The sequence below is a fragment of the Rissa tridactyla genome, chromosome 1, assembly GCF_028500815.1.
Source record: "Rissa tridactyla isolate bRisTri1 chromosome 1, bRisTri1.patW.cur.20221130, whole genome shotgun sequence".
In the NCBI taxonomy this organism is placed as follows: Eukaryota; Metazoa; Chordata; class Aves; order Charadriiformes; family Laridae; genus Rissa; species Rissa tridactyla.
Genome location: NC_071466.1, coordinates 27,742,738 through 27,758,429, shown reverse-complemented (window position 1 = coordinate 27,758,429; position 15,692 = coordinate 27,742,738). Strand labels below are relative to the sequence as shown.

The 15,692-nt window shown below is 44.3% G+C and overlaps 1 protein-coding gene across 10 annotated transcripts in view; it reads left to right on the top strand.

Moving 5' to 3' along the window:
* The window catches only part of STARD13 (StAR related lipid transfer domain containing 13), a 310,108-nt gene that overhangs the window by 175,063 nt on the left and 119,353 nt on the right, over positions 1–15,692 (top strand). The window contains exon 1 of one of the 10 annotated variants that reach the window (XM_054188953.1): positions 12,579–13,997. The exons of the other annotated variants lie outside the window; for them this stretch is intronic. Coding sequence (XP_054044928.1) covers positions 13,829–13,997 — 169 coding nt within the window. The 5' untranslated portion in view covers positions 12,579–13,828. Of the gene's footprint in view, positions 1–12,578; positions 13,998–15,692 lie in introns of those variants that run through there. 10 annotated transcript variants of the gene reach the window in all.

The window sequence follows — 15,692 nt, the reverse complement described above, 5'->3', positions numbered from 1 at the left end:
GGTTATAAAACAGCTGGGATGAATTGTAGGTAGGAACTGTTCTAAATCTCTGGATTCTAGGTCACAATAGAGGCTATAACACAGGGCACTCACTCGCTCTTTCACTCCTTTGTGCTGCTTTCTCTTACGGGAGGATCATGACTTTCAGAGGGCTGGAACCATTATCTCTTCTTTTATGGAAAGGATCAGTTGGTGCAATCGTTAGGGATCGTGAAACTGGGAAGAAGTTTATTGCTGTGACAGATCGTGCAACATATGGAAGGAAGTAAGACGTTCTCCAGAGACAGATTAAGTTTTTGCCAAGGCATTTTATTGAAATTTTGGAAAATAAACAGGTCATTAATTGGGTCCAGATTTAGCTACTGCGAATTGTGCAAAGATGTTGCAAACCAGATGCTTTCCCCTATTTGTTTTTACAACCCTTTCTATTTATGGATGCTCTTATTTAATGACTTATTTCTTTAATAGAGGGCATTGTTTTGCACCGGAAGTCTCGTCTCTCCATTAGCTTTGCCAGTAGGTGCTTGAGTAAAACATACATGTCCATACAATTTCAGGGGATGAAACAGTCAGCAATACCATGGTAAGTAGGAAATAATCAGTAGGAAGTTGTGGAATATGGTAATTGTAGTAAAGTTAACATTTAATTCTTCCCTGCGTTCCTTAGCATGTAGCAGTTTTGAGACTCTCTCTTTGCAGACCCTGCTAGTGGAATGGTAGAGACAAAGACACCCATCCCAAGGACAGCATCCTAAGACCTGGCTTGCCGGTGAACGTGTGAATACAATCCATGCCAGCATTTCCCTGGCTTTCCTGAGGTCTGCGGTGCAGCCACTGGCGTACCTGTCAGCCCTGTTGAAGCACAATTTCAACTTGTTCTCCAGATCAAGGCTGGAGCCCAAAATGGGAATGTAGCAGCCAAGTCAGCTGAGCTGAACCGACTCACAGAAATACTTGAGAAAATAAATCTTCATTCCTTTTCCACTTAGGTTTCATTTAGTCATTGGAGCACAGGCATGTTATGTTCTATCCACATAGTCTTGATTCATGTTATAAATAGCATACAGAGTGAAAAGCATCTGCCCTGACTTGAAAGCAGCGAGTCTAGTGGGGATGCCTTCTGAAAGGATTGAGCGAGTCACACAAGGTCCTTTACAGTCAAGACAGAAATAGGTACCCCTGAAAGCATGTCCTGTCATCCTGAAATAGGTGTGTGAGACAAGGGGGACGAATTGCCCTGCGGTGGTGCTCATTTCTTTCCATAACCCTAGCCAAGTGACAGCACCAAAGACCTGCCTGCATCAGTGACAGGCGGGGAAAAAGCCATCTCTTCAGCTACCACCTGAGTGCATTTGATACGGAAATCAGCGAGCCCCTAGCATTGCAGAAGTTTAATTTTAGAGATTGCTGCTTATGGCATCCCTGGCTTCGTTTTAAAGTACCTGCTCAAGTGAGCAAAGCAGGAGATCGCGCTGAGAAGGCGCCTGTGACTTCAGTGGCACTTGAACATGGACTTTAAGTTACATGTTCTGACAGTAGCCAGCAAGTGTACCTTAACCTCACATAAATGTATTTCTCCATTTCCAGCTTACTCTGGGGACGCAGATTGTGAATTACACGTCTTAGAAGACACACTGAATTTATCGTAATAAAAGCTGTGTGATTTTATTTGTGATCCCGGGCTGGTTTAGCTAAGCAACAAGGGCAGCAGCCATGCAGATTTTGTACTGCATGCTTTAAAGTGTGTTTTAAGGTTCACTTTTCAAACTACTAGTTAGTTATCCCATGTATGAATATTTGTTGTATTTGGTATAGCGTCCTCAGTGAGAGCAAAAGTCTGCCAGCCTCAGGTATCCTGTTTTTCACAACAGCTGCTAGTGGATGGTTAGGAAAGAGTATAAGCACATGACAAGTTTATAGTATGACCTCTTAGCTTCCAGGTTTCAGTAAATAGTCTTTGCTGATGTTGTTAACAAGGCTGCCAATTAGGAACAAAGTAAGAGGGAGGTTTACGATGTGACTGTACACTTCCTAGCTGAGCTACACCTAAGTTGGTGAGACACAGACTCTGTTTCCCGTTTGTAATCTTCTGGAGACGTGTAATCCCTCACATCACAACTGCCATTTTAAGAAGTTATTTTCAGACCATTCACAGGTGTCGCGGCCAGAGTTGCTTCCCTGTCACATGAACTTTCACTAGTCTGAGCAAAATGGGAACAAAGTTTATTTTTAAAGTAATATGGGTTTACTAGTGGATTGAAAGCAAAGAAAGCAAAATGTTAAGAACTCCATTTGGTTTTAATTTATCATCCAGTTTATTATGTTTGGTAACATGTTATGAACCAGTGAGTATATTATTTGTCATAGGTTCCCCAGGACATAAGAGAAGGAGAAGTAAAAACTGAAATATATGCATCTCTGGTTCATTCTTTTGCAATCCAAGTACAGAATACATACAAAGTGCTTTAAAGACAATTCTGATCTCAGCTACACAAGTTGAAATCCTGAGCACTTATAGGGTAATCAATAAATTCTGGTTTGGAGTAAAAGACCTCCCCAGCAGCATGGTCTGGAAATTCTTTTTTCAGGACCCAGTTTTGCCTTAATTTCATGTTCTTACAGCTGAGAACAGCACTTACCTGTCAAAATCTAATAGAATGAGAGGAAAAAAAAAACTGGCAAACATAAACCAGGACCGACCTTTTTCAAAGGTCAGGTGCAATTTCAATTCTGCAATTTTTAGTTGCCCAACTTGAGATACTTCAAAGAAGTCTTGTGTTCAGACTGAGGAAACCAAAGCTCCCAGGAAGTCAGAGCTTTGCAAGTGTCATGGAAAATCGACCCAAGATGAGTCGTTCCTTTTGAAGGTTTTGGCCGAGGAATTTTTCCAGTAAAACTACATTCCATAAACATGGAGCAACACCTTAAGTAGACAACAACAAATGAGGAACACCGTGGAGTTGATCTGAAAGAGAGCTGTATATTCAGAAAGTGGGACAGGGAGGAAGCCTGGTGGAGGGACTTGATAGGATGCCAGGATAAACAGAGTAGACGGCAATATTTTCATCACATTGGAATTGAGAGTAAAAAAGAAATTCACGGCTGATATGAACCTTCTCCACCAACTCTCTTGGTCTGCCTGTTTCGAACAGAGGGGGAATCAACAGAGGAGAAGAAGTCTTGGTAAGTGGTTGCTGGAGGAGGGGGGAGGATGTGCAAGGGAGCGTATAGGTGTACAGAGCTAGAGAGGGGAGAGGTGGAGAGAGAGAATATGCTCCAAGGCAGTACAAATGATACGGGGGGTGGGAGGAAGAAGGAGGGAATGTCTGCCGGAGAATAATTCACCCTGTCTGCATTGCTGCAGGTTCTAGGCTCTCTCTGGTCCTTCCTGCTCACTGGAAGCGTTTTCCAAAGGCAGGCTGTGGGGAAGGAGGAGCAGGCTGCCTGCTCTTTCTCAGGAGAAGCAGTGTGGTGGCTGGCAAAGGAGCTATGGGAAACCCTTTCCTCTGCATCGCTCCTGCTATCTGGCAGGCTTCCACTCTGTAAAAAAAACCCACACCTGCAGCTTGTTGGCCAAAATAACTTTATCCAGTTAGATACATCAGCTCTGTAGTGTCTGTACAGTGCAGTCCAAACTGTGAGTGAAAAAGAAAAAAAAAAAAAGAGTGCAAGAAAGAAATACGCAGTCTAGAAATGGAAAGCTTAAGGTGTGCACAGAGCAGTTGATCCCTGGGAGACGGAAATTTGTGGTCAGGGATTTGTCCAATTCATGAATATCTGTTTCTACGGTACACTGTTCCCCTGCTGGTTTATTGTGGAAGGTCTGTCAGGGATTATTGTGGGGCTTTTTTTTAGGAAAAAAAAGTTGTAAGTGTTTGATACTCCTAAATCTTCCAATATGAAAAAATAATAATTTGTGATTAAGAGCTGTGGGCATCATGTGTCTTCTTTCAGATATACAGGACAAATAATGTACTGTACAGAGCAATTGATGTAGATTATGCTAAATTCTAGCTTTGGATGAGAGATATGTCATACATGCGTGTCCCATTTTTCCCCTTTCCCTTGGCTTCTTTATTTGTGAGGTTGCTATTTAGGCACCAGTATGGCTGAAATTATGCAGCCAGCTAAGTGTGCTAGTGTGTTGGTTGCACTTGCAGTGACATGGTGGGTCAGCCTCAAAGCTGGGCTAGTGACCAAGTTCACTGCTCATCCATATTACTTTCTGGGCAGGGTCTTTTCTCTGGTTCTGGGATGCCCAAGCTGGTAATCTGAGGGAGGGAAGAAAACGTCACGTGCACCCTGTTCTCCAGAGCATGGGTGAGCACGTACCCAGATGTCACGGGGATGGACCTGAACTCTGTGCTGGATTCAGTGCCCTCACTCACCCTGGCAGCAACAGCATGGGACTGCCATGTGTCAGGGCAGATGGCACTGCACCGTCCCAGGGATGCTGGCTGCCACAAGGCTTAATTCGTTTTGCGTCATTAGGGAGACTGGACAGTTGGAGGTAGAAAGGGTCACTCCAGCTTCTGCAGAGGGCATCCCTCCTGGGAACACTTGCCACCCCGTGTGACCCAAACTCCCACCACACACCAGCCAGAACCCCAGCTTTCTTGTGTCTCCATGAAGAGTAACCAGCAAAGGGATGGCTTTGCTGTACCAAGTGGCTGTCTTGGTGGTGATGGCTTGGGGATTACAGAAAAAAAGGAGATAACTTTAACCGTTGGCAAACAAAATGCTTTATATGCATCCTGCAGAGTACTTCCTTGCGTGCAAGGCTGCAGTCCAGCCCTAGAGTCAAGACCCAGCTTATCAGTTAGCATGTGTTGCTCTGTAGAGCCACATGTACAAACTCTACATCCTTGTTATGCAGTATTTACACGATCCGATAACACGCATTTAATAATATATTGGGAAATCTGTGCCATTCTGCAAGTTTAGACAATGTCTCATCTGAAGGAACCCACCACACGTGTAGGACCATTTTGAAGGGTATTTATTTTCTCCTTGGTTCATGCAGTTACAGTGGGCTTTAGCCTGCCTCCAGTGGACTGATATTGCTTGTAAGGAAAATGAAACTGCCTACAAAATTATATTTCCTTTTTTTTACATATAGGTACCAAAGTAGTTAAGCAAGGCAAAGGTTACTGTTATGAGTCAGGAAATTGGTACAGAGACAGGTTATACAACTTCCCTGAGGTCTTACAGCAAGTCACTGCCAGGTGGTCCTGTGCCCTGACCATTGTGTCAGTCCGCCTCCCTGGACCAGGGACTGAAATCACGCAATGAATATTCATTGATTTCAAAGAGCCTGGAGAATCTGATGTTCCCATGCAGCAGTCCCATGCTGTGGTGTTTGAAATAGTGTGGCTAAGAGGTATTCTGTCTGTCTTTGTTTTGTTTTTTTTTTTAAATTTTTTACAAAATCTAACTTTGGCATTGTCTCTCTGGCATAGAGAGATGAAAAAACCCTCTCTCAAAACCAGATCAAAACCTGAATATTTTCTCTCTTGGCCATTTCATCACCATGGTACTGGAGTCCTGTTGAAAAGCAAATAAATAGTGAAGCCCTCACATGAAGCCTGTGAAGGCATGAATCTTCATCTGAGATAGGAAGGTTTGCCTGTGTTTCAGAGTGACCCCAGCAGTGGGGCCGTGTAGGGATTTGCAGTGTATTTGGATAACACAAGAAACTAAGTTTATCTAAACACTTTCTTATGTTATCACTGTGTTATCCAAACACTTTGTTAGTGAGACTGGGAGATGAGGATGTGTGTTAGCCCACCACTACTTAAATACACTTACACAGTTCCTGTGGGTTTAATTTTTGGAACTTGGGAATAGATTTAGCAGATGGAGTCGCACTAAGGGTATGGAAACTACTTTTAGCTCGTTTTTGTCATAATATTCTCTGAATACTTCGGCAGAAGAGGTCTGCCACCTGAAGTGTCTTCCTCTCTTTTGACTTCTATTTTGACTTCTATTTATTATCCGATCTTTTTTTTTTTTTTAATTTACTGTTGAGAACCACTGTCTTTAGGGAATTACACTGTGGGATGCTGGCTATTCTTGGCTTGGGAAGAGTTCAGCTGAGGCCAGTAGAGTCTATATTCATATGCTGGTGTGGTTTGACTGAGAAAAAATTTGATGTTTAAAACTGAACAGGAGTGAGACCATAACACCTAAATTAGCAGCCAGGCAGTGGACAAAACAACCAACACCTTGCAATGACTTTACCCACGGAGCAGGAACTCCTGGTCCCTTCTAACCCCCTGGGAGAGCAGAAGGGAAAGGAAGGTCACATCGTCTGAGCCCATCATTGCAGCCAACAGACCACCCACTGGCTTACACTTCACCAGCAAATGTGCCAAGAAGACACTGAGAGGTTGTGCCCAGGGAAATACCGGCTATTCTGCAGGCTCCAGCCACAGACCACAGGTTATTTTGATGCATTTATATAGTCCACGGGGTGGGTGCAGGCTGGTTAGCCCACACAGGAATACACATCAGCCACTCCAGGTCAGACCACAGCCCCATCCAACCATTATCATGCGTTGGCCATCCAGGAAGTCACAACTACTTTGGGAAAAATATAACACTGGGATAAGCATGTAGTGATGCTGTGTATGTTATATATCTTACCCGCATTCATGTGGTTCAGGGAGGTCCTGAGCCACGAGCTGGAATTCTGTGCTTAATGGCCCTTGCTGGATTTTTTTTTCAGGAATTTACCTTGTCTTTTTTTTTTAACTCTTCTGACTTCTGGCAGCCACAACATCCTCTTAACAATGACTTCCAGGGGTCAGCTATGCAAATATGAAGAAATATTTATTTTCATTCATTTTGAACCTGCCTCAAGTTCAAAATATTCTTATTATTCCCAACTTCATCCACTGCGAGAAGACCCCAGCACTGCCAAGTGGTGGGCAGACCTTTGTAACAGCATAATGATGTTGGTTTGCTCTCCATTGCTTTTCTAAAAAGTTTTAAAATCCTCTTTCCTTTTTTGTTCCTATTGAGTGCTTGTATGGTATTTTCATAAGCCTATCCAAGATCTGTTTCCTTAGTGATAATAGTTCGATTAAATCCCATCACTCTGCACTTTAGGGTGTTTTTTTCTTGGGTACATTTATCAGCACCCAAAAGCTACAGTTTGAATGCCTTCTCAATCAATATCCTAAGAACCTTCAGTGTTTCCAATGAATTTCTGTTTTGACTTCCACATTAATTTGGTATCGTCATTACATTTTGCCACCTCGCTACTCAGTCCCTTTATAAAAATCATGTATGGACAGTGGACAAAACAGGTTCCAGTGCTGATCTCTGTGGGAGCCCACTGGGAACCTCACACCATTGTGAATGTGGAATATTTATTACTATTTTTGTTTCCTGTCTTTAAGCAGCCATTAAGCCACAAGTGGCCTTTTCCTTTTTATCCCTGATAGCTGAGCTTCTTTGTGATCTCTTGGTAGAGGATTTTGGAGGAGCCTTTTTGAAATCTGTTACTATTCATTTTGTTGATTTGACATCCCGGAGCCCCTCTATGGGAGGACTGATGAGAGGAATCACTTCAGCTGTCTTGCCATGACCCTCATCTTCTTGGCTTTTTGCATTTGTCCTTATTTCTCTAAGTTTGCCTGGGTGGCTGGTGGGGCAGTTACGTCCTTTTTCTCCCTACCATCCTTTGTGCCCAGAAACACACTACTGTTGTTGTTCTGAGCCTGCATATTATTTCTAATCCTTTGCTTGTATTAGAGCTGCCTTCTGTGGTGTGGCCAGGCCACTAATGCTTTTGTAATTAGGAGATGCATTTTACACCAGTACTATTCACAAAACATGTGGTTCTTAAAATGTAAATGGCTTATCTTCTGATGCTGCAGTGGGGATGCTATAACAGAGGAAAAGGGTATAATGAACTATTCAGAAGCCTTTTCTCCTGGTTTGAAGTTCATCAAAGGTGTCTATAAGCCTGTCTTTCATGCATAAGAGGAAGCCTTGCTTTGCAGTACTCATTTGGGGATGAAGGGATTGAGAGCAGCCCTCCCGAGAAGGACTTGGGGGTACTGGTGGATGAAAAGCTGGACATGAGCTGACAAAGTGCACTCACAGCCCAGAAAGTGAACTGTATCCTGGGCTGCAGCAAAAGAAGTGTGGCCAGCTGGTCGAAGGAGGTGATTCTGCCCCTCTACTCCACTCTGGTGAGACTCCACCTGGAGTACTGCATCCAGCTCTGGGGTCCTCAGCACAAGAAGGACATTAACCTGTTGGAGCGGGTCCAGACGAGGGTCACAAAAATGGTCAGAGGGATGGAACACCTCTCTTAGGAGGATAGGCTGAGAGAGTTGGGGTTGTTCAGCCTGGAGAAGAGAAGGCTCCAGGGAGACGTTACTGAGGCTTTTAAGTACTTAAAGGGGGCTTATAGGGCCCTACAGGGCCTCCTCTTTAGCAGGACCTGTTGCAATAGGACAAGAGGTAATGGTTTTAAACAAAAAGAGTCTAGATTTAGACTACATATAAGGAAGAAATGTTTTTACAGTGAGGATGGTGAAACACTAGCACAGGTTGCCCAGAGAGGTTGTGGATGCCCTAACCCTGGAAACATTCAAGGCCAGGTTGGACGGGGCTGTGAGCAACCTGATCTAGTTGAAGATGTCCCTGCTCATTGCAGGGGGGTTGGACTAGATGACCTTTAAAGGTCCCTTCTAATGCAAACTATTCTATGGTTGTGCAGCTATTAGCCACTTCCATCCCGTTTCCCGGCTATGTCGAAATCTCACAGAAACTATTTTCCTTTTGACCCAGTCCGATTCCTGGCAGCCCCAGACAAGCCCCAGACCCTCAACACCCCGGCACAGCCTCAGGAAGACAGTCGAAGTGCTGCTGAGCTAGGGGGAAGCGTTTCTGGCTGCTCTGGAGGCCCTGCTGTTTCATACCCTGTATAAATGAGTTTGCAGCCTGTAGTAGTCCCAGCTCAGCTCTGAAACAAACGTCTGCGTTCAAACACAAAACATGTTTCCTAAACAGCGGGCAATGAACTTTTGCTTTTAAGAGTCCCGGTCCCAGAGACAGGATTCAAAAGACGTGAAGTAAGTGAAACCATCATCATAAATACAGCTTTGGGCTCCCCACATATGACTTTTTTCTCTTCTTAAATTTGAGGAAGGAGCAATTGCCTGCTGTTAACACTTGAGCTGCTGTGCAGGCATCTGTAAAGGCAGGTACAGGTAAGACATATAAGATGTGTGGATAGGATAGGGATCGGATATGTGGCTAGGACTCCAATATCCAATATAGGATATATTGCTACATAGGATATTGGACTTCTGGCCACAATCCAGGAAATGAAACTAATCTTCTACCTGCAGGATTATAGAAGGGAATCCAGAGATCAACAAGTTAAAAGCAGATGCCTGATTTTTTTTTCTTCTGTAACTTGAAAACAAGAGTTTCCGGCTTCTTCTAACTACATGTCGCTAATGTTAATAACAACTGTGCTCCTCCAGTGATTAGGAAGCTGTGTTGTTCTCATAGCACCCGTGCTTTCAAATGAAGAGAAGCCATCAAGTTGACATTTAATTTTAGATGCGATACAACAAGATAAGTGCGACTAACAATGAAAGGGAAATGGGTCATGGCAGGAAGATCAAGTGGCTGATTACTGTGTGAGAACTGCAGGTTCAATCCAAGTACGGCACCATGGACCTATCTCACAGTTAATTAGGAGGGGTGCGTTACAAGACATGAGTAAAGGGTTCTGTTATATGTGAATACAGGTGGGAAAGTGCTGTTCATCTCAATTTACCCTCAGCTACCCCACTGCCTATAGCATTGCCTCATGCCTACATGAGTAATCTTCTAAGGCCAAGGTGGTGTGTAGAAACTCACACTGCTCAGAAAAGCTGATCTTAAGTGGATAGTTCGTTATCAGATGTATTTTAGTGTTTCTAGAGTACACCGCACTGTTCTCTCTAGCTGATGAAGGCACCCCGCTCTCAGTGAAATGGAAGCCGATCTCAAGTACTGCCTGTGATAGTTCAGATATGGGTAGCCCTGGGGCAGGCTTTTTCTGCAAATAGTTTACTCTTTCCCTCTCATACCAAATGCAGTTACAGGTAGGAAAGGTAGAAGAGAGACATAAAAATCAATGAACAGAAAATCAAGTGTTGCAGTTCTGCCTATGAATATATCCAGAGAAGAGTACGTATCCTTGAGTTGACTTTGTCAATTATACTAATAAACACTACGCAGGTGTCAGCAGTGCTGTGCTTTATTAATAAAACTTCAAGTGAAACTTCCCGATCTTTCAGAAAATTTCAATATCCATCAAATCACTGTTTGTCATGTTAGATGTCTAGCTGTGACACATAGGTATTATACTATAGATATAAGTACAGACTTTCCTGATTCAGGCTTAAAATCAGTAATTCCAGCTGTGGTTTGATGAAGGGAACTCCATTCCTGCACAGAACAGTTGCGACATGGGTGTGTGGGGTTGGGTTTTCATCTCATGGGCTGTGCTGCTGTTGTGTCGGGCAGCGATTTCAGGTGTGTGCTGGAGCTTCCCCGCAGCCTTTGTAAAATGCACAGAGAAGCTTTCATCTTTAAGTGCTTTTATGAGATGCATTAGCATGAAGTTCGACGTTGCTCTATTAACTATTCCAGAAACAGTCTGTAGACTGAGACTGAAATATTAATTAGCTCCCTTATATAACCGCTTAGGCTTCTGTAGTACTTTTTGTCCGAAGGATTGACGGACAAAGGGGTTTCCTGGTCTGAATGACACATTTTTGAAAATAAACAGCGAGTGTCAAGGCAGTCACCAAATGAAGAGACAGTAGTTTTAAAAGTATGTAATGAGGATTCTTTCCTCCACCGTGCACAACTTCAAGCACTTTCAAACGAGCGCCGCAAGACCAGCTAACTCTTGTTGTTTCTTGTTCTATTTGACTACTATGTAAGTGCTGGAGCGGAGCCAAAGAATTCAGCCTCAGCAGAGACAGCACAAGGCAACGCCGAGCCTGGAGCAGCCCTCTGGCTCTGGAGTCGTGTTTGGACCCTCGTGTCCAGGAGGAAGGGAAAATTACTTTTTGCAAGAAAGACAGGAAAAACTGCAAAGGGAGGCTCCTCATTCTGCCTTTTGTGACCGCTGAGATGTGCTGCTGGGGAAGCTGGGAGGGCAGCTCTGCCCCATTGCTCACCCTCTGTCGGGGATGTGGGAAGGATAGGCAGCCACAGGAGCACTGGGGCTGGTGCTTTGCTTTCTATTACAAGCATATAACTAGGTTCGTTGAACCCTTAATGGACTTGTTCCCCAGTCAGTACCTTACCGAGGCTCCTTCCTTGGTTTTTGTTTCTTTGGGCTGGCTTTTGAAGCATTACGTTTCTGTTAAACTGCTTCCTAGTCTGTGGGAATATAGCAAGGAACAATGCAGAATCCCATTAGCTGAAAAAGTCAATGCATTTTCCAACAGAAAAAGAAATCCCTATGAAAATTTAAACAGAGTGCTGTGAAATGTTAATAATTGCTTTTTCCACTAGCAATAGCACTTTATAAGTAGAATTAGATCAAAGGACTGTAGATTAATCAAATAAGAATTTCCCTGCATGGTGGTAATGTCTCTTTGGATAAATACTGTGCACATCCTTGACACTTGGGAGTCTCTGGGATATTTATTCTTCAAAAGACAGCAGCCGAGTGGCTGACAGGCTGACTTGGCAACCTGGGGTGGGAACAGAAACCATCCCTTCCCTGCTGCTCAGGCTCTTTCCACTTGCACCTGCACGGCTCTCCTGCCTCTCCACTTTGCACAGCAAGGGAGAGAGGAGATGGTCATTCCCATTCCCTGGCTGCCAGCGACCAGCCTGTTTGGGAATATAAATGGTAGTGGTGCCACCTCTTTTGTCTTGAGTTTGAAGTCCCTACTGGGAGTCTCAGAGAAGCCTGTACAGCCACGCCTGGAGCAAAAAGCAAAAATCAAGTACAGGACTTGCGGGTGCTGTGGATGGTAAAAACAGGCAATGGAGGCTTTCAGTCTAGAGCATTCATTTTAAATTTCTAGTACCCAGAATTATATTTCTGTGTTTTACGGCACTGCAGAACTCCCACGTCAATGAGGAAAAAAATTCACAAGGTGTAACGAGAACAGATTGCATCTCAGTAAAACCCTGCCCTAAGGGGTTTGCAAAGAGTGAAATTTTAATGGGTAATTGTGAATGAGACAGCTGTCCTTTTTGCCCCTCGTGTTTAGGTGGCTACCTTTGCCCTTGCAAGCTAGCCTGACCCTGTCCTGTGCGAGTGGGCAAGTCCCAGACAATGCCACCCCACGGCCCTGCCCTGGTGGGCAGCATCATTCAGGCTGGAGGAGAACTCCATTGTATGAAGGCGCGTTGTGATGTATTGTTGGCCTCAAGGCTGGAGAACAGGACAGAGACAATAATGTCACCGCCAAATGGAGTCTGATGAAGTCAAGATCCTCCATAAGTTGGGATGGGGGTTGAGCCCCTTCTACCTTGGGCTTGCATCCACTCCAGCAGCAGTTGGTGCCCCATCCCCCAGCTTGACCCTGGCCTTGTGGGAAGGGACAAGCATTTGGGAGGTGGCAGCATAGTTCCTGAGCTGTGCAGGATCTCAAAGGTCCTTTCCAATCATGAAGATTCTATGATTCTGTGACTTTCCTCCCCTGCTTGCACATGGATTTTGGCAGGAGCCTGTTCAGCTGGGTTGGGTGGGAGAGCCTTGTGAGTCGTCGTCATTTCCAGTTGTGTGATACTGTGAAATTGATCTCCAGGGCTGTGAAATTGCTTCCCATGGGACAGCTTGTATCAGAAACTGTCTTGATCACAAAACTCCCTGGCAAGAGCTTTGCTCCTTTAGAAATCAACTCACGCTTAGGGTGTATTAAACAAAAATTGGTATTATAAAATGTAATGGAAAATTATTTGGCAGGCATACTAGGAGGGCATTTTCAGTATATTTTTACTCAGATTTGCTGCATGCTTGTTGATAAAAATTCTGCTTCCATTTGATTAACTAAAGAAATGGCATGTTTTGCAAATTCAATGGTTGCTGTGTAAGACTGAATGAAAACAGATGCCCCTCTGTCCATTAAAAAAGCCCAGAAGATGTTATGGGAAGGAACCTGAAGAATAGAGCCTCTCCATCTCCTTCCCTTCTCACAAGTTGTGACCAGTTCTTGGTAACACTAATATTAGGGACTCTTGGGTCTTGTTTACTGCTGAGTGCCTGCTGCTAGGTGCTGTTGATTTTTTTTTTTTTTTTTATCCCAAGGGCTTCATTTGTTCCAGTGCTTGTTGTACCGTGTGGTTTTGAGGATTCAGACAGCCCTTCCGTAAACGGACTTTTTCTTGGCAAACAGGGGTATGATTTGTAGAAAATTAGCGAGGGCATCTTCTGCAGAGATGAGTCGACAGCTGGGCGGTGTGGAGCGGAGGAGGAAAAGGTTTTCAGCCGCCTTGTGTACTCCAAAACAGGCATTCCCGACTGTCTTCAACTTTTTCCTCTTTGCTTTTGGAACCAGCCCCTCGGTGCTGGGTAAGCGCCATCCATCCAGCCGGGGCTGGGGCAGGCTGGCTGTCCCGCTCCAGCAGGCTCCACTTCCACGAGCTGGACTCGGAGCGATTGGCCCGTGCGGATCATGTGGGAGAAGCAGGAATCCTGAGTTGTAGCTTTTGGCACTCCTTTTTCTTTTAAAGCGCTTGCTCTTTTCAGCTCCCTAGGGCTTGTTTCCTCCCTCCTTTCATTACCCTGATTATAATCTGGAGTAGCCACAGCGGAGACGGACGGAGTGATTTTAAAGGAGCAGAGATGTTTAAGCAGGTGCCCAGGACTTCTGGCACTGGCTGTTACTACCTAAACTCGGTGTCACCTGAGGGCCAAGAGATGTACTTGCGATTCGATCAAACCGCCCGGCGCCCTCCCTACAGGATGAGCAGGATTCTCGCCCGTCACCAGCTGCTGACGAAAATTCAGCAAGGTGAGTTACTGGCAGAAGCTCTCCTTAGCCTGGCGTTGTCACAGTGTCCGCAGGTCCCCTCTTTAGTAGGAGAACAGGTTCCAGTGCCTCCTATTTCAGGCTCTTTTCCTGTCTCTATTTTTAACTAATCTGGCTAGACTCAGAGCTTGAAACAGTCATTCATACCTTTCTGTTTCTACACATGCACACATACAGAGAGAAGCAAGAGACAAACGCTAGTGCATGAGTAGCTATTTAACTAAATTACCTTTTAATCATAAACCGTGCAGTAGCTTAGGTGCTGAAGTTCGTCTTTTCCGACTGGCAGAGCAGTTACTGGCAGCAGTGCATCTGCTCCGATTGCCACAGGTAAAACCTGCAAGTGGTAAAGCACAGAGAGAACAGATGATTATCCAGTTAAAAACAGAGTGGCTGTTTTAATTCCAGAGCGGCTGGAAGAAGGCAGCTGGGATAACATGCTTTGGAAACAAGCGTGTGTAACTGTCAGAGGATTAGAAAACTTGTCACATGTCCTTAAAAATAATTGCTGACTTGGCTTTGTGCAGCTGCTTATGCAGTTATCTAGGCAGTCATTACAGATGTATTGATTTTCTTTTTCTGAATATATATCCACTGCACTAAAGCTAAATGCAGATTGGCCTCAGAACAAATCCTTTGGCCTGTGCGTGCAATTTAAAATCATCTTCAGAATCGCTAATGCAAAGGTAAAAAAATAAAAGGCAACTGGATGGATTTTTCCAGATTAAAAAGCAAATCAATACATAGTTTTGTATTGATCATAGTTTTGTATAGCATCCTGTTTCCAAGAATACCAGTTTCCAAAGTGCAGAAAAATGCAGGAAAAGAGTATGTCATGTATTTGTCATGAAAAAAAAATAAATACTGAAGATAACAGACACTTTCTTGACAGCTTGCAAAAAGATGTTTGATTCTTCTAACTGGGGGAAGGCATAGAGTTAACGTTGTTTACTGTCGTATCTGGCAAGTATCACAGAAGTTGGTGTGAGCTTCTGACCAGGGGCAGTTAAGTGGAGTGGCTGTTTCTGTGTGCTGCTTTCCAGTAAGATTCTTTATATCCGTGGCTGTCAAACTCTGGCAGAAGTACAGGGATATAGCGATGAAACTTTTATTGCATTTATAAAGAAAACAATACATAATTCTTTGGCCAGCTTTAAAAAAAAGATGAAAAAGATCGTTTCTCTGGCAATTAGGAAAGCGCAGTTGTTTGCAAGGCGGTCTTGGGAACTGGTTGTGTTTGAAGGATGCTGGTGCTCACTGCAGCTCTAATTTCAGGAAGGATATTATGTCATTCTGTGTACCCAGTGTACAGCCTGGATTGAATGGAAAGAAAGGGTAATTGATTTGTCTCCAGGTTTATTTGAAAATGTTTTGGGTGCAGTGCTAGTACCAGCTGAATTTTCAAGCAGCAGCTTTGGATGGGATGGATCAACACAACTCCTCTCTCTCTCAGGGTGCTGTTTAACGTTCCCTCTTGCAACCTGTAACCCATCAGCTGTCTGGCACAGCCAGGGCTGCCAAAGCCACACAGCAGTGCCGAGGCTTTTGAGAGGCTGTGTGGTGGGACAGGGAGGAGTTTCTAAGCGGTAGCTTTTCTGCCTGCAGCTCATTGCATGGGGGGTCAGTCCGTGGTGGGTCATCTCTGCTGCCCTGCCACCGCTTTCCAAGCTGTCCCAC